Genomic DNA, 17,946 nt, shown 5'->3' on the forward strand with positions numbered 1-17,946 from the left:
TCAAAATACATCATCACAAAATAAATGTTTAATAATGTAAAAGAAGTAAAATAATTAAAAAATTAATAAAAAATTTCTATATTATCAAATTCTTATTATTTAAGTAGTGTACTGCTTGAAAGAGCAGTGTACAAAAATATGCTCATAAAATCAGATTTAAAGAAGACTTATAAGGATTTTATCAACTTATATAATCCGTAACTTTGTGCAATTTTTATCTCATGATTTTGAATTGTTTCTGGGCATTTTTAAAAATTCAAACTGCATACCATAACTAAGTTTAGTTTTACTTTTAATATCTTATTCTCTGAGGACAACCTTTACACTGAAATCTTCAGTTCATGTGAAGTACCGCCATGACTTTTAGGCAGCTATAGTAGTGTGCAGTACCTCTCTGGAAGCTAGAGTAGTGTACAGTACCGCTCTAGAAGCTAGAGTAGTGTACAGTACCGCTCTAGCAGCTAGAGTATTGTACAGTACTGCTCTGACAGCTAGAGTAGTGTACAGTATGTACCAACCACCTATAAAGGGCAAAACGTGGCAGTACATCAAATAAATCATACCCTATATACTAGAGAGAAATAAATGTATATAGCTGGAATCTACAGTGGGACCTAAGTGGGACCCATAAAATGATGGAATGAGAAGAAGACAGTTACACTAAAGTTAGGATTTAGAATAGTTCAACATAACATCAGTGTTTGCACAAAATTTCGTCTTCCTATTAAACAGTATTTTTTAAATTCTAAATTCCAAAAAGGTTTAGTGACAATGATTTTATATTTTGTAGGTTTCCCAGACAAGTGATAATTTATTAACATTGTTTTAATTTTATTTCTATCTTATATTGATATGTGTTTGGCAAGTTTTTTTATCTGATAAAAAATCGTGTACACACAATACACAAAATTAGGGTATTACATACTTGCTACTAAAGAATGTATAAACGTGTTGTATTTGCCCACTTATTTGTTTCTTGTCTATTTACAGGATTAACAGGATTTTGTAATAAATATTCGGTATTTTATAATTTTGTTAAAGTAGAACCCAAAGGCCTTTCAAAAGTGTATGAAATGTTATAGAGTAGTATCACGATAAGGCCTAACTTTTTTGGCCACAGATTTGAAAGTTGAACAGATATTTAAACTGAGTTACCGCTACCGAGAAAGGATATCTTCAAAATCAGTACCAACAAGTTTTCATCCAATAATAACCAGCAAACAGTGACACAAATGTCGTCCTCGAAATCAGAGGAAAAAACCCCAAGAGTTTTTACTTATCATTCTGGAGGAATAATATTTTTTAATGGGGGAATGATTTATCCCTCCTGTTCAGTGATAAGTGAGCTGGATTTATCCTCTCAGCTATGGCTGGGCGTCGTTCCTGGGGAACGATCGTTCTTTCACAAGAACAAACGAAACAATCAAGAGCGATGACATGGTTCCGAAAAAAAAGAACGAACGCGTAGAACGCATTCTTAAAAATGTTGGAACGATTTGTCAAGGAACGGAACGGAAATTTTTAAAAAGAACATTTAAAATCAGGAACGAGTTCATATTACCAAGAATGCATTTTAAGTCGAGAACGCATTTTAAATCAGGAATGCGATCTAAATCATCTAGAAATAATTGAAAGATTTTTTTTGTTTTGAATCTATCAAGCCTTGCAGTGCTGTCATCACACCACATTTTTAGAGAACGAAAAACGCTAGACTGGGACCAAGAAACTCCATTTCTGAAAACCATCTCTGAATAACTAAACTATACACATGCTAAAAGTCTTGTATTGCACATGTTTTTTTTTGGCAAACCCTGTCAATCATAAAATGCGATATCCAGAGGAAAGAGCATTAGAATATTAATGATGAATATAAAAGATTAAAAATTTGATCATTGCAATGCTTTTGGACGTAATCAAGGCTGGGAAGATGAGCAGAACCTGAATTTCTGAGTCTAATCTTTGTTTTTTTTTTTATCATTAAATCTGCGAACTTTTTGTTTGTTTTGTTTTATATTGTACAAAGAGAAGATGTTCACAATTCAAAATTGAAATGGAAGATTGGGCGCGAAGCGCCCTAAAAACTAAGTCCATATATGAACTTTGCTTGTCATGGTGTCTTTCGTTTGTATGATGTATCTAATGAACATCAAAACGACTGAGCTGATTGGGCCCTCATTTTGCTTAATAACTTACATGACCCTAGGGAAGGTTTATGGATGCTCAGAATTTCAAAAAGTTGTCTGCACAATTTTTTGATTTTTATAAGATTCTTAAAATGCGCAAATTATATTTGAAAATCCTCTAACTTTATTTGTTTTTGATTTAAATTGTACAAAGATGAGATGCTTACAGGTATAGAGCCACAAATAAGAGTTTTAGATAAGATGATGGTCGTGAAAAGACCTGCCTAGAACATACATATTATGTCAAATTAATCTGTTATGAAAACTGATAAAAATTAAATTGCCATAAGATTTAAAAATATTTTTTTTTTTTTTAGAACCAACGCAGTTGCTGTTTTTATGTGTTTTTTATGTTTTATTTCAGAAAATAGTTTTGCATTGTGTTCGCAATATCTTTAAATATTTTTCAAACCTTTTAACAGAAACTCTGCAGAAACATTCAAACACGTTTTTTATATTTGAATTTAATATTTCCTGCTGCTAACCAAACAAAGTGAATATTATACAAAATATAAGTAAACATTTCTCAATAGAAGATGTATAATGAACATGAAAAACTTAAGGTATTTAACATACTATTTTGATTGAGATTAAAAGTTAAATGTGCTTTTGTTTCTACTAAAAAATAAATCTTTGCAAATTGCAACCTAGGACCGAATTTAATGAATTTGAGCTACGTTGCCGAACAACATATTTGTGATTTAAAGTTTGCCGGCGTGGCAGTAGGCAGTTCAAATTCATTAAATTTGGTCCATGATATTATATCCTTGTTATTTCTCGCCATGAAATATGTTAAATAAAATGGTAAAATTTACATAAAAGATTATTCTAATTCAACTTAAAAATGTGCTTTTGTTCCTTCTGAAAATAAAGGATTTTATAAAAAATCTTTGCAACCTGATATTAATAAACTTTTGTTATTTCTTGCCATGAAATAGTCTAAGCTTGAAATAAATTCAAGGATTACATCGTCAAATTTGCAATGATATAAAAATCAGAAAATTAGAGTCTGAGGCGATTTAATAGCATCCTTCTTTCTTCTTCACTTGCACTTTTAGTTGAACAAGCTAGATTCCCAGTAACCTTGTCACAGCTTAAAACAAATTTTATCAAACACTTTTTTATTTTTTTATTTTTTAAATTTGTCTGTAGTTTTTATTTTTTAAATTTGTCTGTAGTTTTTATTTTTTAAATTTGTAGTTATTTTTTATTTTTTTTTAATTAACTGTTGATTTTTAATTTTTTACCTTTAACTTTCCTTGCAAAATGGTTTACAATTGTAGATTTAATACTGGAGACAGGAGAAGGTTTCCTGTTTCTTATTAGTGCTGTTCTTGGTGCTGAAGAATGAGGCTGTATTCGAACAGATCTTGAAGTCTGAGGCTGTATATAAACAGATTCTGAAGTCTGAGTCTGTATTTGATCATATCCTAAAGTCTGAGGCTGTATTTCAACGGATGTTGAGGTCTGAGGCTGTATTTGAACATATCCTAAAGTCTGAGGCTGTATTTCAACAGATGTTGAGGTCTGAGGCTGTAATTGAACAGATCTTAAAGGCTTAGGATGTAATTGAACAAACCCTGAAGTTTGAGGCTGTGTTTGAACAGATCTTGAAGTTTGAGGCTGTATTTGAACTGATTCTGAAATCTGAGGCTGTATTTGAACAGATATTGACGCCTGAGGCTGTATTTGAACAGATCTTGAAGTCTGAGACTGTATTTGAACAGATCTTGAAGTCTGAGGCTGTATTTGAACTGATTCTGAAATCTGAGGCTGTATTTGAACAGATCTTGACGCCTGAGGCTGTATTTGAACAGATCTTGAAGACTGAGGCTGTATTTGAACAGATCTTGAAGGCTGAGGCTGTATTTGAACAGATCTTGAAGGCTGAGGCTGTATTTGAACAGTTCTTGAAGGCTGAGGCTGTATTTGAACAGATCTTAAAGTCTGCGGCGCAAATCTTTGAGGCTGTGGCTGAAACTGAACAGGTCTTGGAACTGGAGGCTGAAACCGTCTTTGAGGTTGTATTTGTTGAGGTCGCTGTCTCTAATACATTGAAATAATAGCTTAGAATTGAAGAAAAGTCTAAAAAATTTTCTTAATTGTCCGGTCACTTATTTTTGTAGTTTAAAATATTTTTGTTTTAATTTATGAAAGAGTACTGTCTCTTAAGTTATTGGGATATAATTAAATTCGCAATTATTGCGTTTGTATAGAAAATAAAATGTTGTTCTTTCATAGATAATTATTAAAGATTAAAAAGTTTAATCTTTTTATTGTCCGTGTCCATTGAGATGTGTACTGTTGCGTGCCAAGAATAAAAAGTTTTAGTGGACGAACTTTTCTTTAAGTTACAGGGTGTCCCACGAAACATGACCATAGCAAGACGACTTGTAAGTCGTCTTTAATATTTGAATTTATTTGTGATATTTAGTCTTCTATCTACTTTAACATGTATGATTCTCGAAACAATTATTACATAATTTTCCTAGCCCAGGAATTTCCAAAAAGTGGTCTGCGTTTTTTGTGCTTTCAATATTACTGGAGATATAAAGAGTTTGGTTCAGATTTCAATTTTGTTAAATAAAAGCAAAATTGTCGAAATCTGAACCAAATTGTTCATATCTCGGGCAATATTAAAAGCACAAGAAATGCAGACCATATTTTGGAAATTGCAGGACTAGCGAAATTTTGTCATTATTATCTCTAGAAATTTACTTCTAAAATTAGGTTGACAAATAAATGCAGCAAATTATATCAAAATCAAGACGATATTCAAGTCATCTTGCATACTGTCATGTTTCGTGGGACACCCTGTACTATAAAAACCAAGAAAAATGCGTATACATGTTTAATTTGTTGGCATTTAAAAAAAATACTTTCAACTTATTTGTCTTTTAAATGTTGGAAAATATAGAGGGACATGGTGTCCCACGTACTGGCAGTTGCAGGACGACTTGAAAGTCGTCTTTGTTCTCTGAATTTAAACATTCTGTCGTCAATCTACTTTACATGTATAATTCTTTAAACATAAACCACAACATTCTTCTTGTCCTGGCATTTCTAAAATGTCGTCTGCCTTTTCTGTGCTGTCAATATTACCGAAGATATTAAGAATTTCGTTCAGATTTTAATTTTATTAAATAAAACCAAAAATGTCGAAATCTGAACGAAAATCATAGAAAGCACAAAATATGCAGATTTTGTGCTTATAAACTCTAGAATTAAACTACTAACATTAGATTAACAAATAAATGCCGCAAACAATTTTAAATATCAAAGACGACCTTTAAATTCTTAAAAACGAATTATAAAAGGAAATGGAGCACCTGGCTAAATCTTCTCTGGTTTGCATTTCTGGCCCCACTAAATCTAAACAAATATTTCTTTGAAACCGGATATTAAAATGTTAATTCCAACAACGATTCACAGAGCTATCATGCAAATTTAGCCTAGAAAACAAAAATGTTAGGCGCCTAGTAAACAAAATATCAGTCTAAGAAACAAAATTTTTAGTTTAGGAAACAAACATTTCAGCCTAGAAAACAAAAATGTTAGCCTAGAAAACAAAAATGTTAGCCTGGGAAAACAGAAATGTTAGTGTTGAAAACTAAAAAGGTTAGCCAAGGAGAAAAACATTTTAGTCTAGAAAACACAAATGTTAGCCTAGAAAACAAAAATGTTAGCCTAGGAGACAAAAATTTTAGTGTTGAAAACAAAAATGTTAACCTAGAAAACAAAAATGTTAGCCTAAAAAATAAAATTGTTAGTCTAGGAAATATAAATATTTAAACTTTTATAACTTAACTTAACGTTTTTGACTAAATTAAAAAGCAAAAATACTTAATTCTAAAGAAATCCTAAAAATTTTAACCGCAAATGAAATTTTTCCAGATAAATGCATGTGTAAATTTCCAGAAGTATAAAATATAGCAGTTGATGTTTTGATTTAAAAAAAGATAAAATTAACGTTTATCTTGGCTAAATGTAAAACTCAAAATTCTGCAGAAAGCAATTTTAAATTAGTGTGAATTAAAAGACTGACCAAATCTAATTGTAAATAAACCAAATGTAAATGAACTAAATGTAAATAAACTAAAAGTAAATGAACCAATTGGAAATAAACGAAATGTAAATGAACCAGATGTAAATTTAAAGGAACTAAATCATATGTTAATGAACTAAAAGTAAATAAACCAAGTGTAAATAAACGAAATGTAAATGAACCAGATGTAAATTTAAAGGAACTAAATCATATGTTAATGAACTAAAAGTAAATAAACCAAGTGTAAACAAACCCCCCTAAAAACTAGCATTAAGAAGAAATGTTAAAGAGATTTATTGAAATAATTTGAGAAACTATCCTAACACGGACAAATTGTCACCTGATATAGGAAAATGAAATATATGAAAGTTTAATATATTAGGCTTGAGGCAAGGTCGGAAAGGCCTGGGTAGCATAATATGGGGGCCCACAGGATTACATCCCCCCTTCCCTCAGTACGTATAAAGTGGACCAACTGTAGAAGTTTTTATAAAAATTTACAAAAGGATAAACAAACATATAGTAATTATGAAGAAAAGTTTGAAGCAACTACTACGCAAATAATTTAACTGGATACAGCAGTTAGCTAGAACTGTTAATTCTAAATGTGCAAAATTGTTCATGATCTTTTAGTTTTCAGATAAATTATAATATTACTCTGGAGTTCTTTTTAGTCTACATAAATCATAGACTAAATAATAACAGAGCTGGACACTCTTGTATTGTATAGATTTGATGATCAATGCATGGGGGTTGAAGGGAGCTTTGATCAGGAGGAATAACTTAAATTAAGATGTGGAAAGGGTATAGTTTAGATTCTCAATGTAAAAGTGCCCAAAGGGGATATCGAGCTCAAGTGAACAAGACTAAGAGTTTTTTTCGCTAAACTAACCTGAAGGGTCCAACTATATGGACACATACCGAAGGCTGTTTAGAAATATCTTGAATTTTTAACGTTAATATGGTTAATTAACCCTATTCCTGCTGGGGTTTCAATTTGACCCACCCTTGTAGTTTTTATTACATAACTCAAAAAGTATTGGTCTAAGGCTGTTGAAATTTTCTGGCTTTTCCTACATACCCAAAGCCCTCCCTTTAGGCCTAAAACCGGGCTTTAATACTAACTGCCTGAGTCCTCAGGTCCCTGAACAAAGACCATAAAAAAGGGGTAGCAGAGCCCTTTTTTTAATTTTCGGTTTAAAAGTACCTTTTTTAACCCTTTCTCTGCTGGGGTACTTGAAAACCAGGATATGCTGGAAAACTAAAAATGTGCAAATTTCCTTTAACAGGTTGTTTGCAAAAAAAGAGATAGGGTTAAAACTGGCGGAAACTGCACAATTATGAAACGACAATTTAGTTATAATAGCTTATCTCTTATCTATCAAATAGGAACCTGAGGGAAGGGATAGGACGGAAAGAGGAGGGGAAGGGGGGATGGGACCTAGAGGGGAATGATGGAAAGGGGAGGAAAGTGATGGGAACTAGAGGGGAGTAATTGGAAGTGGAGGAAAGTGATGGGAACTAAAGGAGAGGGATGGGACTGAAATGGGAGTGATGGGAACTAGAGGGAAGGGATGGGAAAAAAAGGAAGTAATAAGAACGTGAATGATAAAGCTTGGAATGGGAACGACGCGAAGGGGGGAAATAGGTTAATATGAAAATGGGACAGGGGGGAAGAATTAAGGGGAATGATGGGAAAGGGAGAGAAGGAATTAGAGAGGGTTTTTTATTCGGCGATAATACATATTTTTATCAAAGATTTTTTAAGTGCTTATGTTTGAATTTTTAAAAAACTTTAATAGATATATTTAACTAACCTTGCTAGTGCTCTTCCTCTTGGATTAAATCTGGGAGCAGGCGGGTCAGCACGACCTCCACCGAGAAGAGCTCTGAAGTATACATGTACATCGTTGACAAATCGAAAAATTAAAGAGTTTTAGGTCGTCTTCGAAATCTCATCCTTTATGGATATTCCTGTGCTTATGTGTAAACATTAATTTACAGAAATGCTGAAACATCGTATATTTAAAAATAAAACTTATTCTTTCATTTTTTTCATGGCTCTTTATGTATGTTAATTTAAGGCCAATAAATTAGCTAACAAAAATAACGTTTCCCTGTTTCACGGTTTTTATGTCAATTTCATTAGCACTTATATCTTGAATGGGCTATTTTTTTCTAATAGAGATTGGGAGGGGGCGAGATACATGTCCCTAGTCCAACTGTTTAAGCCCAGCTCATTAAAAATAGACCCCTTACTTTACTTTTTTTTTACAACTATGGAGTAGAAAAAACCGGGGGGGGGGGGCTAAATTTATGTATAGCGGGGGGGGGGGGGCCAAACGCCCCCCCTAAAAAAAGGCCTTAAAGAATAGGTATAGGGTTGAAATGCATGTGCATAGCACAATTTTTCAATGCCAGCGTATTGAACAAAAAATTAGACCGAAAACTTTAATAGTTTGGGTGCTATAGAGGGTTGAAAAAAAGGCCAAAAAAAGGAAAATGAAAAAATACCTTTTTTTTATTTCAAACAAATACCAAACTGTGATACATTTTTCTCCATCGTTTTTTCAAGGGCTTTCAAATATATAGTTTTTAGATCTGTAGCTTTAGTCACAAAAAGTTATGGGCTATTTTAGATTTATTTTTTTCCTAAGACCGGCCTTTTTTCGTCCTGTGCATTCAAAAATTTTTTTTTTTTTACAAAAAATCTATTAAATTATTTTTTATAAAAAGTCACAAAATTTCACGATTGTACAGTGGTAGGCGATTATATCAATACACCAAAGACGACTTTTTTTAGTTTTAATTGTTAACAAGCTTTTTTCGAATTAAAAGTTTAAAGAATTAAAAGTAATAAAAGATAGTCTTTTTAATCTTTGTTTCAATGTTTTTGTGTATCCATGCTGATTGAAAGAATTATATGAATCAAAATTGAAATCGAAAGTCGTCTTCATTATATTGATATAATCGCCCACCACCGTAGTAAATGAGAGTGCTAGGACAGAAAAACTACAGGGGGCACCAAACGCCCCCCCCCCCGCCATAATCTACATGAGTCGCCCTGCGCGACAACAGTAGGCGTCCATTTTTTGAATAGTGTTTTTGAGCTTTTTCTATCTTTTTTCTATCGTTAAATACTTACGCAATTAAGCCAAATAAACCAGGTCCACTACTCCCACCTAAATTGTAAATCAGAAATTTTTAATACTACCATTAGTCTCAATTTCATGAACGGCATTAATGGAAAATTTTTAACAGCTCTAGCCATTAATGGTTCCGTTATTACAAAATTAATGGCGTTAACGGCATCAAGCGCCAAAAACATGTTGTTAACGGTAAAAAAACAGTATTAACGGTTAATAAACACAGAAGACGTCGTTTAAAAACATAAAAACGCGTAAAATTTTGCAATTTTTATCAGAAAATGACGAAATTTTCCTCTTTTTTTTAGCTTTTTTGCTAACGTTTTTAATCGATAATTGTTTTTCAAAAACGGCTTATCTGTTTCGTTACGATTTAAAAATTAACGGTTTTTGCCGTTTGCTAACGGACTTTTCCGTTAATTTTCGAAAACTTCCGTTTTGTTAACGGAACTTCCCCAGTACTAGGGTTACCCAACAAATGATGATACTTCAGAGACGATTGTACAAGATTTGTTTAGCCTCTTTTCTTGCATTCAGGGTTCCTTATAGGCCAACACGGGTTTATATCTGTGCTTTATAATTTACTAAACCATCAAAATAATCAATTGAACGGAGAAACCAAGAACCAAGCTTCAAATCGTCATATTTTAGAGTTTTGGGTCGTCTTTACAGTCTCATCCTTTGTGGGTAAACCTGTACATTAATCAGCAAAACTGTGTGATGAAATCAAACAATCATCCCCAGGATGTATCCTGGAATGTATCTAAAATGCAACCAATCAGAGTTAATTGATTGTAAAAGCTGAAGAAACCAAGAAATTATAAATGAGAGAAAGCTTTATGGTCGAAATGAAGATAGAGGCTTGGAAAGTGTACACTGTGGATACAATGATTCGGCAATCGGGAACTTTAGGATTTGTTCAGATTTCAATTTATTAAATTAAACCAAAATTGTTAAAATCTTAACGAAATTCTTCATATATCCAGTAATTTTACAAAAAAAAGGTAGACCACATTTTGAGTTTTGGAAGTGCTATAGGAATGGGTATGAAGTGATGATTGTTGACTTCATGTCGTCTTTGAACTATCATGTTTTGTGGGACACGTTGTACATTATATTTTATTCCTTTTTGTACCTGATGAACGAGAATTAGATGATGAACCGGAATCAGATGATGAACTAGAACTAGATGATGAACCAGAATCAGATGATGAACCAGAACCAAATGAAATACTATCAAATTTTTATGATTTATTTCTATTCTTACAATCAGTAAACATTAGAGATATTTATACGAAGGGTTCGGATAATCATGAAAAAGTTCTCAATATTTAAAAAACTAAATCCTGTATGTCTGTAGCGTATAAATACACCAGAGAGGGTTAAAACTAGCGAATACAAAAAAAATAAAAAGTTAAAGGAACTGCAAGCGATTTAAATATGGCATTGCCCGATTCACACCGGACCACTTAAAAGCTTGGTATGATAAAGTATGAATTAGATATCAATGTTATTAAATTTTAGAGACTGATTCTTTTTAATTGGAGTTTCTTTAAAGGTGAAATGCTCATATCGAATACAGGCATTTATATTATTCACTTTGAAACCTAGAACAACGACATTTATATGGAGTATTCAGACTTATATTCACTTTGAAACCTAGAACAACGACATTTATATTGGAGTAGACTTATATTCACTTTGAAACCTAGAACAACAACATTTATATTGGAGTATTCAGACTTATATTCACTTTGAAACCTAGAACAACGACATTTATATTGGAGTATTCAGACTTATATTCACTTTGAAACCTAGAACAACAACATTTTCTTCCACACTTTAGATCAGGTAAAAGTTTTACGGGTACCGTTGTGAATCGTGCATTCATAAACAATAAAACATAGAGTACCCTATCTTTAGGCATTTCTAAGATGTAGTCTGGTTTGTGCTATGTGCATTCAAAGTTACTAAAATTTCCCTTAAAAAAAAACCAAATGTGTTTTGCCGTCATTCTTATTTTCATAAGAAAGATCTGCATATTGTTTTTTAAATTGTCAAGTTTAATGGTCCACCCTCTGTAAAGTTTAAATAATTCTGAGGGGAACACCCTGAATATAACTAAATCATATTTAGTGAAACACCCTGTAAACGGTTAAATCATGTTGAATGAAACACCCTGTATAAAATTAAATCATGTTTAATGAAACACTCTGTATATAATTAAATCATGTTTAATGTACAAAGTTTAATCATGTTTATAAAACACCCTGCAAACAATTAAATCATGTTTAAATTATGTTTAATGAAACACCCTGTAAAAAAAATCATTTTTAGTGGAACACCCTGTATAAAATTAAATTATAAATTTTGATGAAACACCCTGTAAAAATTTTCAGTGGAACACCCTGTATGAAATTAAATCGTGTTTAATGAAACACCCTGTAAAAAAAATCATTTTTAGTGGAACACCCTGTATAAAATTAAATTATAAATTATAAATTTTTCTCCCTGAATCCTCCACCTGAACTACCACTATCAGAACTAGTGCTCGCAGACTTGAAATATAAAAAACTGTAAAAGGGACTGTAAGCGTAATTTCATGTGACACTCCATGCAAAGATGTCAATGCCCGAGTTATAACCGTACAAGTCTGATAAAGAATAAATTAGATATCAATGTATTTTTTCTTTAAATTGTTAATTTTCATCTACGTTTTCTCTACAAAGTGAAGTGGGCATTTCTTGCTTTTATACAGAAATGGATCAGCTCACAGAAACAGAAACTGTTTGAGTCATGAACACGACGATATCTTCCACATTTTGGATCCGATTAAGGTATCAATTAGGTACCGTTGTAAATCGGGCATTGTCATTTTTGCATAGAGTGACATATAAAATCACACTTTCAGTTTCTTTAAAGTATGATTTAAGATTTCAAACTTCACATCTATATATAAATTTGGCTTGTCTGTTTGTCTGTTTGTCTGTTTGTNGAATCTGATCCTACTGTTCCACTGTTCCTGAATCTGATCCTACTGTTCCACTGTTCCTGAATCTGATCCTACTGTTCCACTGTTCCTGAATCTGATCCTACTGTTCCACTGTTCCTGAATCTGATCCTACTGTTCCACTGTTCCTGAATCTGATCCTACTGTTCCACTGTTCCTGAATCTGATCCTACTGTTCCACTGTTCCTGAATCTGATCCTACTGTTCCACTGTTCCTGAATCTGATCCTACTGTTCCACTGTTCCTGAATCTGATCCTACTGTTCCACTGTTCCTGAAGCTGCATGATATTACCGACGATGAAGCTGATGATGAGGATTCACCTCCTGAGAATTTACCCTGCCCCAGAACTGTTCCAATAAACAAACTAAAGAGAACAGACAATGTATAAAAGGACTATATACGTCAATGCCATATCAAATCATCAATAAATGTTATTAACAATTCTGTAAACACATTGCGACTCGATCTTTGGGGAAAACCAACAAACGCATTTTCTACAATTATAAAATTTTATGACGAGTTTAAAAATTGATAATTATGATTTTATGATTAGTTTATTATTTCAATTTCAATTTCAATATTTCATATATTATTGAAACGTTATCATATAGTTTACCTGGACAATATAATAACAAATGATGTCATTTTTAACATTTTCAGTTGTTTCTGAAAATTTGAAACATTTTTTTTTTAAATCCTTACTCAATTCCACGTTTTTTTGGATTTATAAATAGCTTGCTGGAGACTGTTCTACGTTTTCATAGTTGCAGTATTTTAAACATTTTGCCTTGCTATGCATTTTAGATATAAAACCAATAAAACGCGAGAAATAAAATTCAAAATATTTTTGTAATATTTCAAAAAAAAAATGAAATTTCTTGAACATTTTTTAACATTTTTTTAAAATTCATAAAAAATCCGAAAAAAAAACATAATTTCCTTACTGAGAGCATATTCATATTGCTCGATCTTGAACAGATCATGTTGGTCGTGTTTACAATACATTTAGAAACAGATCATGTAGGTCGTATTTACAATACATTTAGAAACAGATCATGTTGGTCATGTTTACAATACATTTAGAAACAGATCATGTAGGTCGTATTTACAATACATTTAGAAACAGATCATGTAGGTTGTGTTTACAATACATTTAGAAACAGATCATGCAGGTTATGTTTACAATACATTTAGAAACAGATCATGTAGGTCGTGTTTACAATATATTTAGAAAACAGATCATGTAGGTTGTGTTTACAATAGATTTAGAAACAGATCATGTAGGTCGTATTTACATTACATTTAGAAACAGATCATGTTTGTCGTATTTACAATACATTTAGAAACAGATCATGTAGGTCGTGTTTACAATACATTTAGAAACAGATCATGTTGGTCGTATTTACAATACATTTAGAAACAGATCATGTTGGTCGTGTTTACAATACATTTAGAAAACAGATCATGTAGGTTGTGTTTACAATACATTTAGAAAACAGATCATGTAGGTCGTATTTACAATACATTTAGAAACAGATCATGCAGGTTATGTTTACAATACATTTAGAAACAGATCATGTTGGTCGTATTTACAATACATTTAGAAACAGATCATGTAGGTCGTGTTTACAATAGATTTAGAAAACAGATCATGTAGGTTGTGTTTACAATACATTTAGAAGCAGATCATGTTGGTCGTATTTACAAAACATTTAGAAACAGGTGTTTACAATAGATTTAGAAACAGATCATGTAGGTCGTGTTTACAATAGATTTAGAAACAGATTATGTAGGTCGTATTTACAATACATTTAGAAACAGATCATGTAGGTTGTGTTTACAATACATTTAGAAAACGGAAGAAGAGTTTTTCCAAAGAAAATTTTAAAGAAGTTTTCATTGTTCACAATAAATATTACCTTAAGAAAACAAAAAAAAGTAAAATTTAAATTTAAAATATTTTTGGATTTTTTGTGATATCTCTTTCTTTTTTTTATAAGAAAATTCAATGAGGACATATTCGGGCAAAGGTTGAAATGAGATGTGGTGGGTAAAAATTGAGCTTGCCCTCAAATTCAAAGGGGTGTATTCCCCTTAACCCTATTAAGACTGGAGGACAATGTTCGCGCTTCGCGATAAAACTTGCCCCCCCCCCCTGGCTAAAATCCTGTGTACGTGATTGAATGAGGACGCACAATGAGAACACATTAAAAGGTTGTGCACGTTGAGGACGCATGTTGATGATGCAAGTAAAGTAATTGCTACATGGATAATGCACTTTTGTCAAATAATAAAGTTGACTAGTAAGGTTACAATGAACTGCGGGAAAGCAGTCTACCCTTTCAGGTTTTATACATATACATATATATATATATTGGGTGCGAGCGGTATTGCCGACTCTTATTTTCAAATTACTGTTGCAGGGGCCCTCCAGTAGGTATGAAATGCCTTTGGGCTCTATGCGAAGTAGAGAAATACCGCGGGAAAGCACGGTATAGGCCAGCTCAAAGTTTTATAGTGCGCGCATCAGAACGCATAGGTACGACCAGGCGCTACAGGAGGGAGGGAGGGAACCCTCGACGTCATGAGCCTCCGCTATGCAGACACGAGCCTCCCAGATTTGATGGACAGACCGAGCCTCCGCTATGAAGAAATGAGCATGCGAAATACATCAAAATGTGCCTGTGTATTACAGGAGGATTTTTTTTAACTTGTGTTTTAAGTTTAAATAAAAGATTTTTCACAAATTTTTCGACAATATGGCATGAGAGGTTACTCAAAGATGAGAAGTATTTATCAATTATCATAAATAGTACCTCATCATGAGTAATAAAATAGCATATAGAACTTTAAACATGTTTAACTAAAAAAGAAAAATATTTAGCGAAAAAAAAATTTGAATTGAATTTCATTTGATCTTTTATCATCTTTGATTAAAGAAATACCTTTTTTTTAGTTCAAATTAAATCTAGAAAATTAGCATCATTTATCTAAATCTTAATATTTTTCAAATTAAGGTATTGTTTAAATCAAAGATTACAACACAAAAAATTAAATTTACTCCAGAAATATTTCTACAAATATCTTTTTTTTAAAAGAAATGTTTAAAGTTTTAGCATAAATCTTATAAACCACTTTATAAACTTTAGTAGATTTCTTGTGCCACTACGTCAAAAAAAAATTTTCATTAAACATACAAACCAAATTTTAAAAAAGTTGTACTATTTATGGTGGAAGCTCGTTTACTGCATATAACAGAGGCGTGGTCTGCTCATAGCGTCAGGGGGTTGGTTCCCTTCCTTGCTACAGAGGGGCAAAGTGATTAAATACTAAAGTGGGCCAAACTCATAGTTGGATGACGATGTTACCCTCTGTTCCAACCCTTACGCTGAGTATCCTCCCTTTTCTTTATACTCCCTCACCATTGTTTTTATCTGCAATTCTCATTCGTTTATAGTGGGCCAACCAATTAAAACAACCTACTCTGGTTAGGCGGGTCCAAACTACATAGTAAATTGTGATTTTTTATTTGTATTATCTCGTGCTTTGTAGTTGAATAAAAATATGAATATGAATTAGAAGTGCCAGGCAAAATCAATGAATTAATTAAGTGACTAAATAGTATTTACATATAAACTACATAGAAACGTACAAAAAATACTGATTTTAAATCGTGAAAATTTCAAAATTCTATCTGAAGACGACATTTACATGGGTCTTTAGTCTATTTTTTCTAGTCTTTACTTTCCAAACGAAATCTTTTCATGAAATTATTTCCAAACCAAATAAAACCTTATGGCCCAACATGTCGTCGTTTCCTTAGTCTGTTCCACTTTAGTATTTATTCACTTTGACAGAGGGGAGGGGTGGTATTTGGGTTTCGCGCCGAGGGGGGACAGATCCAGAGATTTCTCAGTTCAATAAATTGAAAATAGGAATAGTGTCAAGTCCATCATGCGGCAAATTTATCACAGCTGGGAACCTCCCTGAAGATGGTCGATATTGATCCTACTGTCTCCATAACGTCATGAAAAACAAGCTCAGATACAAGTCATATGACCTGAAAAAGGGTCAGTTCACCTCGACAAAGACGACCTCTCCAGTCTCAGGCATCCTCTGATTCCTGGAACTATCATATTTCTTCAGATGGTTTGGTGTCCTATAAGCTCACCAGGACTGCAATTCTTTGGATTATTTTATCTCTGGCATCACTGACAGGGATGTCAATAGAAACCCACATAACACCAAGGTGTCGCTTAATAAATCTGTTTATTCATACCCAATAAAGCTGATTTCCTCCAAGTTTTATCAGTACATCTAAATTATTTAAGATTTCATTGCGAAAAAAAGGTTGAATTACCTATTGGGTTGCAATACCTCACGTGGGTATGTACTATGTGGTATGTGGGTGCAGTCACTACTCTCTCAAATGAGTGTTCCAAAAATAAAAAGATATTGCAAAAACAGTATTCCAAATTTTATTTTTTTCCAAAAATAAAAAAGTACTGCAAAATTTAGTTATTCCAACAATAAGAAAATATTGTAAAAGTTTAAGTCTTGCAAAAAATAATAAGTGTTGCAAATAGTTACAGTATTGCAATAAAAGATTTTAAATTTAAATTCTTTCTGGCAATTTTTAAAATATACAAATCATATTTAATGCCTTCTTTTTTAATTAACGCATACACAATACATACATAATTCACACAACACAATACACAACTCAAAAGATAGGAGATGGATGCAGCTGCAGGTGCAAAATATACAAAGCAACTGATTGATGTTGTTAATTGATGAAGTCAAAATCCCCCCCCTCCCCCACCTTGATCGGTAACGCAATACGCCCAAAAAAATGGAAAGCAATAAAATTAAAATAATCATAAACCTTCCCTGGGGTCCCTAGATGTCCCACAAAAAATTTGGGCCCGACGGGTTCAGCCGTTTTGACGTTTATTGGATACAAACAGACAGACAAACAAACAAACACCAAAATAGACAAGCCAAATTTATATATAGATAATTATAACTCTTAATCCTTGTACATTTTACCATTTACTTCAGTCTTTACTATTTTTAGATTATAGATATAACTCTTACAACTTGTACATTTTACCATTTAATTCAGTCTTTACTCTTTTATAGATTATAGATATAACTCTTACTCCTTGTACATTTTACCATTTAATTCAGTCTTTACTCTTTTATATATGGATAGATATAACTCTTAATCCTTGTAATTTTACCATTTACTTCACTCTTTACTCTTTTATAGAATATAAATATAACTCTTAATCCTTGTAATTTTACCATTTACATCAAGTCTTTACTCTTTTATAGATTATAGATATAACTCTTACTCCTTGTAATTTTACCATTTACATCAGTCTTTACTCTTTTATAGATTATAGATATAACTCTTACTCCTTGTAATTTTACCATTTCTTTTATAGATTATAGATATAACTCTTACTCCTTGTAATTTTACCATTTACATCAGTCTTTACTCTTTTATAGAATATAGATATAACTCTTACTCCTTGTACATTTTCCTTGTTCTCCT

At 32.2% G+C, this 17,946-nt stretch overlaps 1 protein-coding gene across 1 annotated transcript; it reads right to left on the reverse strand.

The window, feature by feature from the left end:
* Positions 1–2,705: 2,705 nt before the first annotated feature.
* Positions 2,706–13,071, reverse strand: LOC111713440 (probable serine/threonine-protein kinase samkC). The gene is made up of 9 exons (XM_023488293.1): positions 13,003–13,071; positions 12,678–12,750; positions 11,886–11,932; positions 10,510–10,607; positions 9,374–9,410; positions 8,046–8,117; positions 5,513–5,555; positions 3,431–4,229; positions 2,706–3,276 (listed from the first exon to the last, which is right to left on the reverse strand). Exons 1-9 carry the CDS (start codon positions 13,038–13,040, stop codon positions 3,251–3,253), a joined length of 1,233 nt encoding a protein of 410 aa, XP_023344061.1. The 5' UTR covers positions 13,041–13,071; the 3' UTR covers positions 2,706–3,250.
* Between the last annotated feature and the right edge of the window lie 4,875 nt (positions 13,072–17,946).

This window comes from Eurytemora carolleeae, unplaced genomic scaffold (assembly GCF_000591075.1).
Source record: "Eurytemora carolleeae unplaced genomic scaffold, Eaff_2.0 scaffold1425, whole genome shotgun sequence".
NCBI lineage: Eukaryota > Metazoa > Arthropoda > Copepoda > Calanoida > Temoridae > Eurytemora > Eurytemora carolleeae.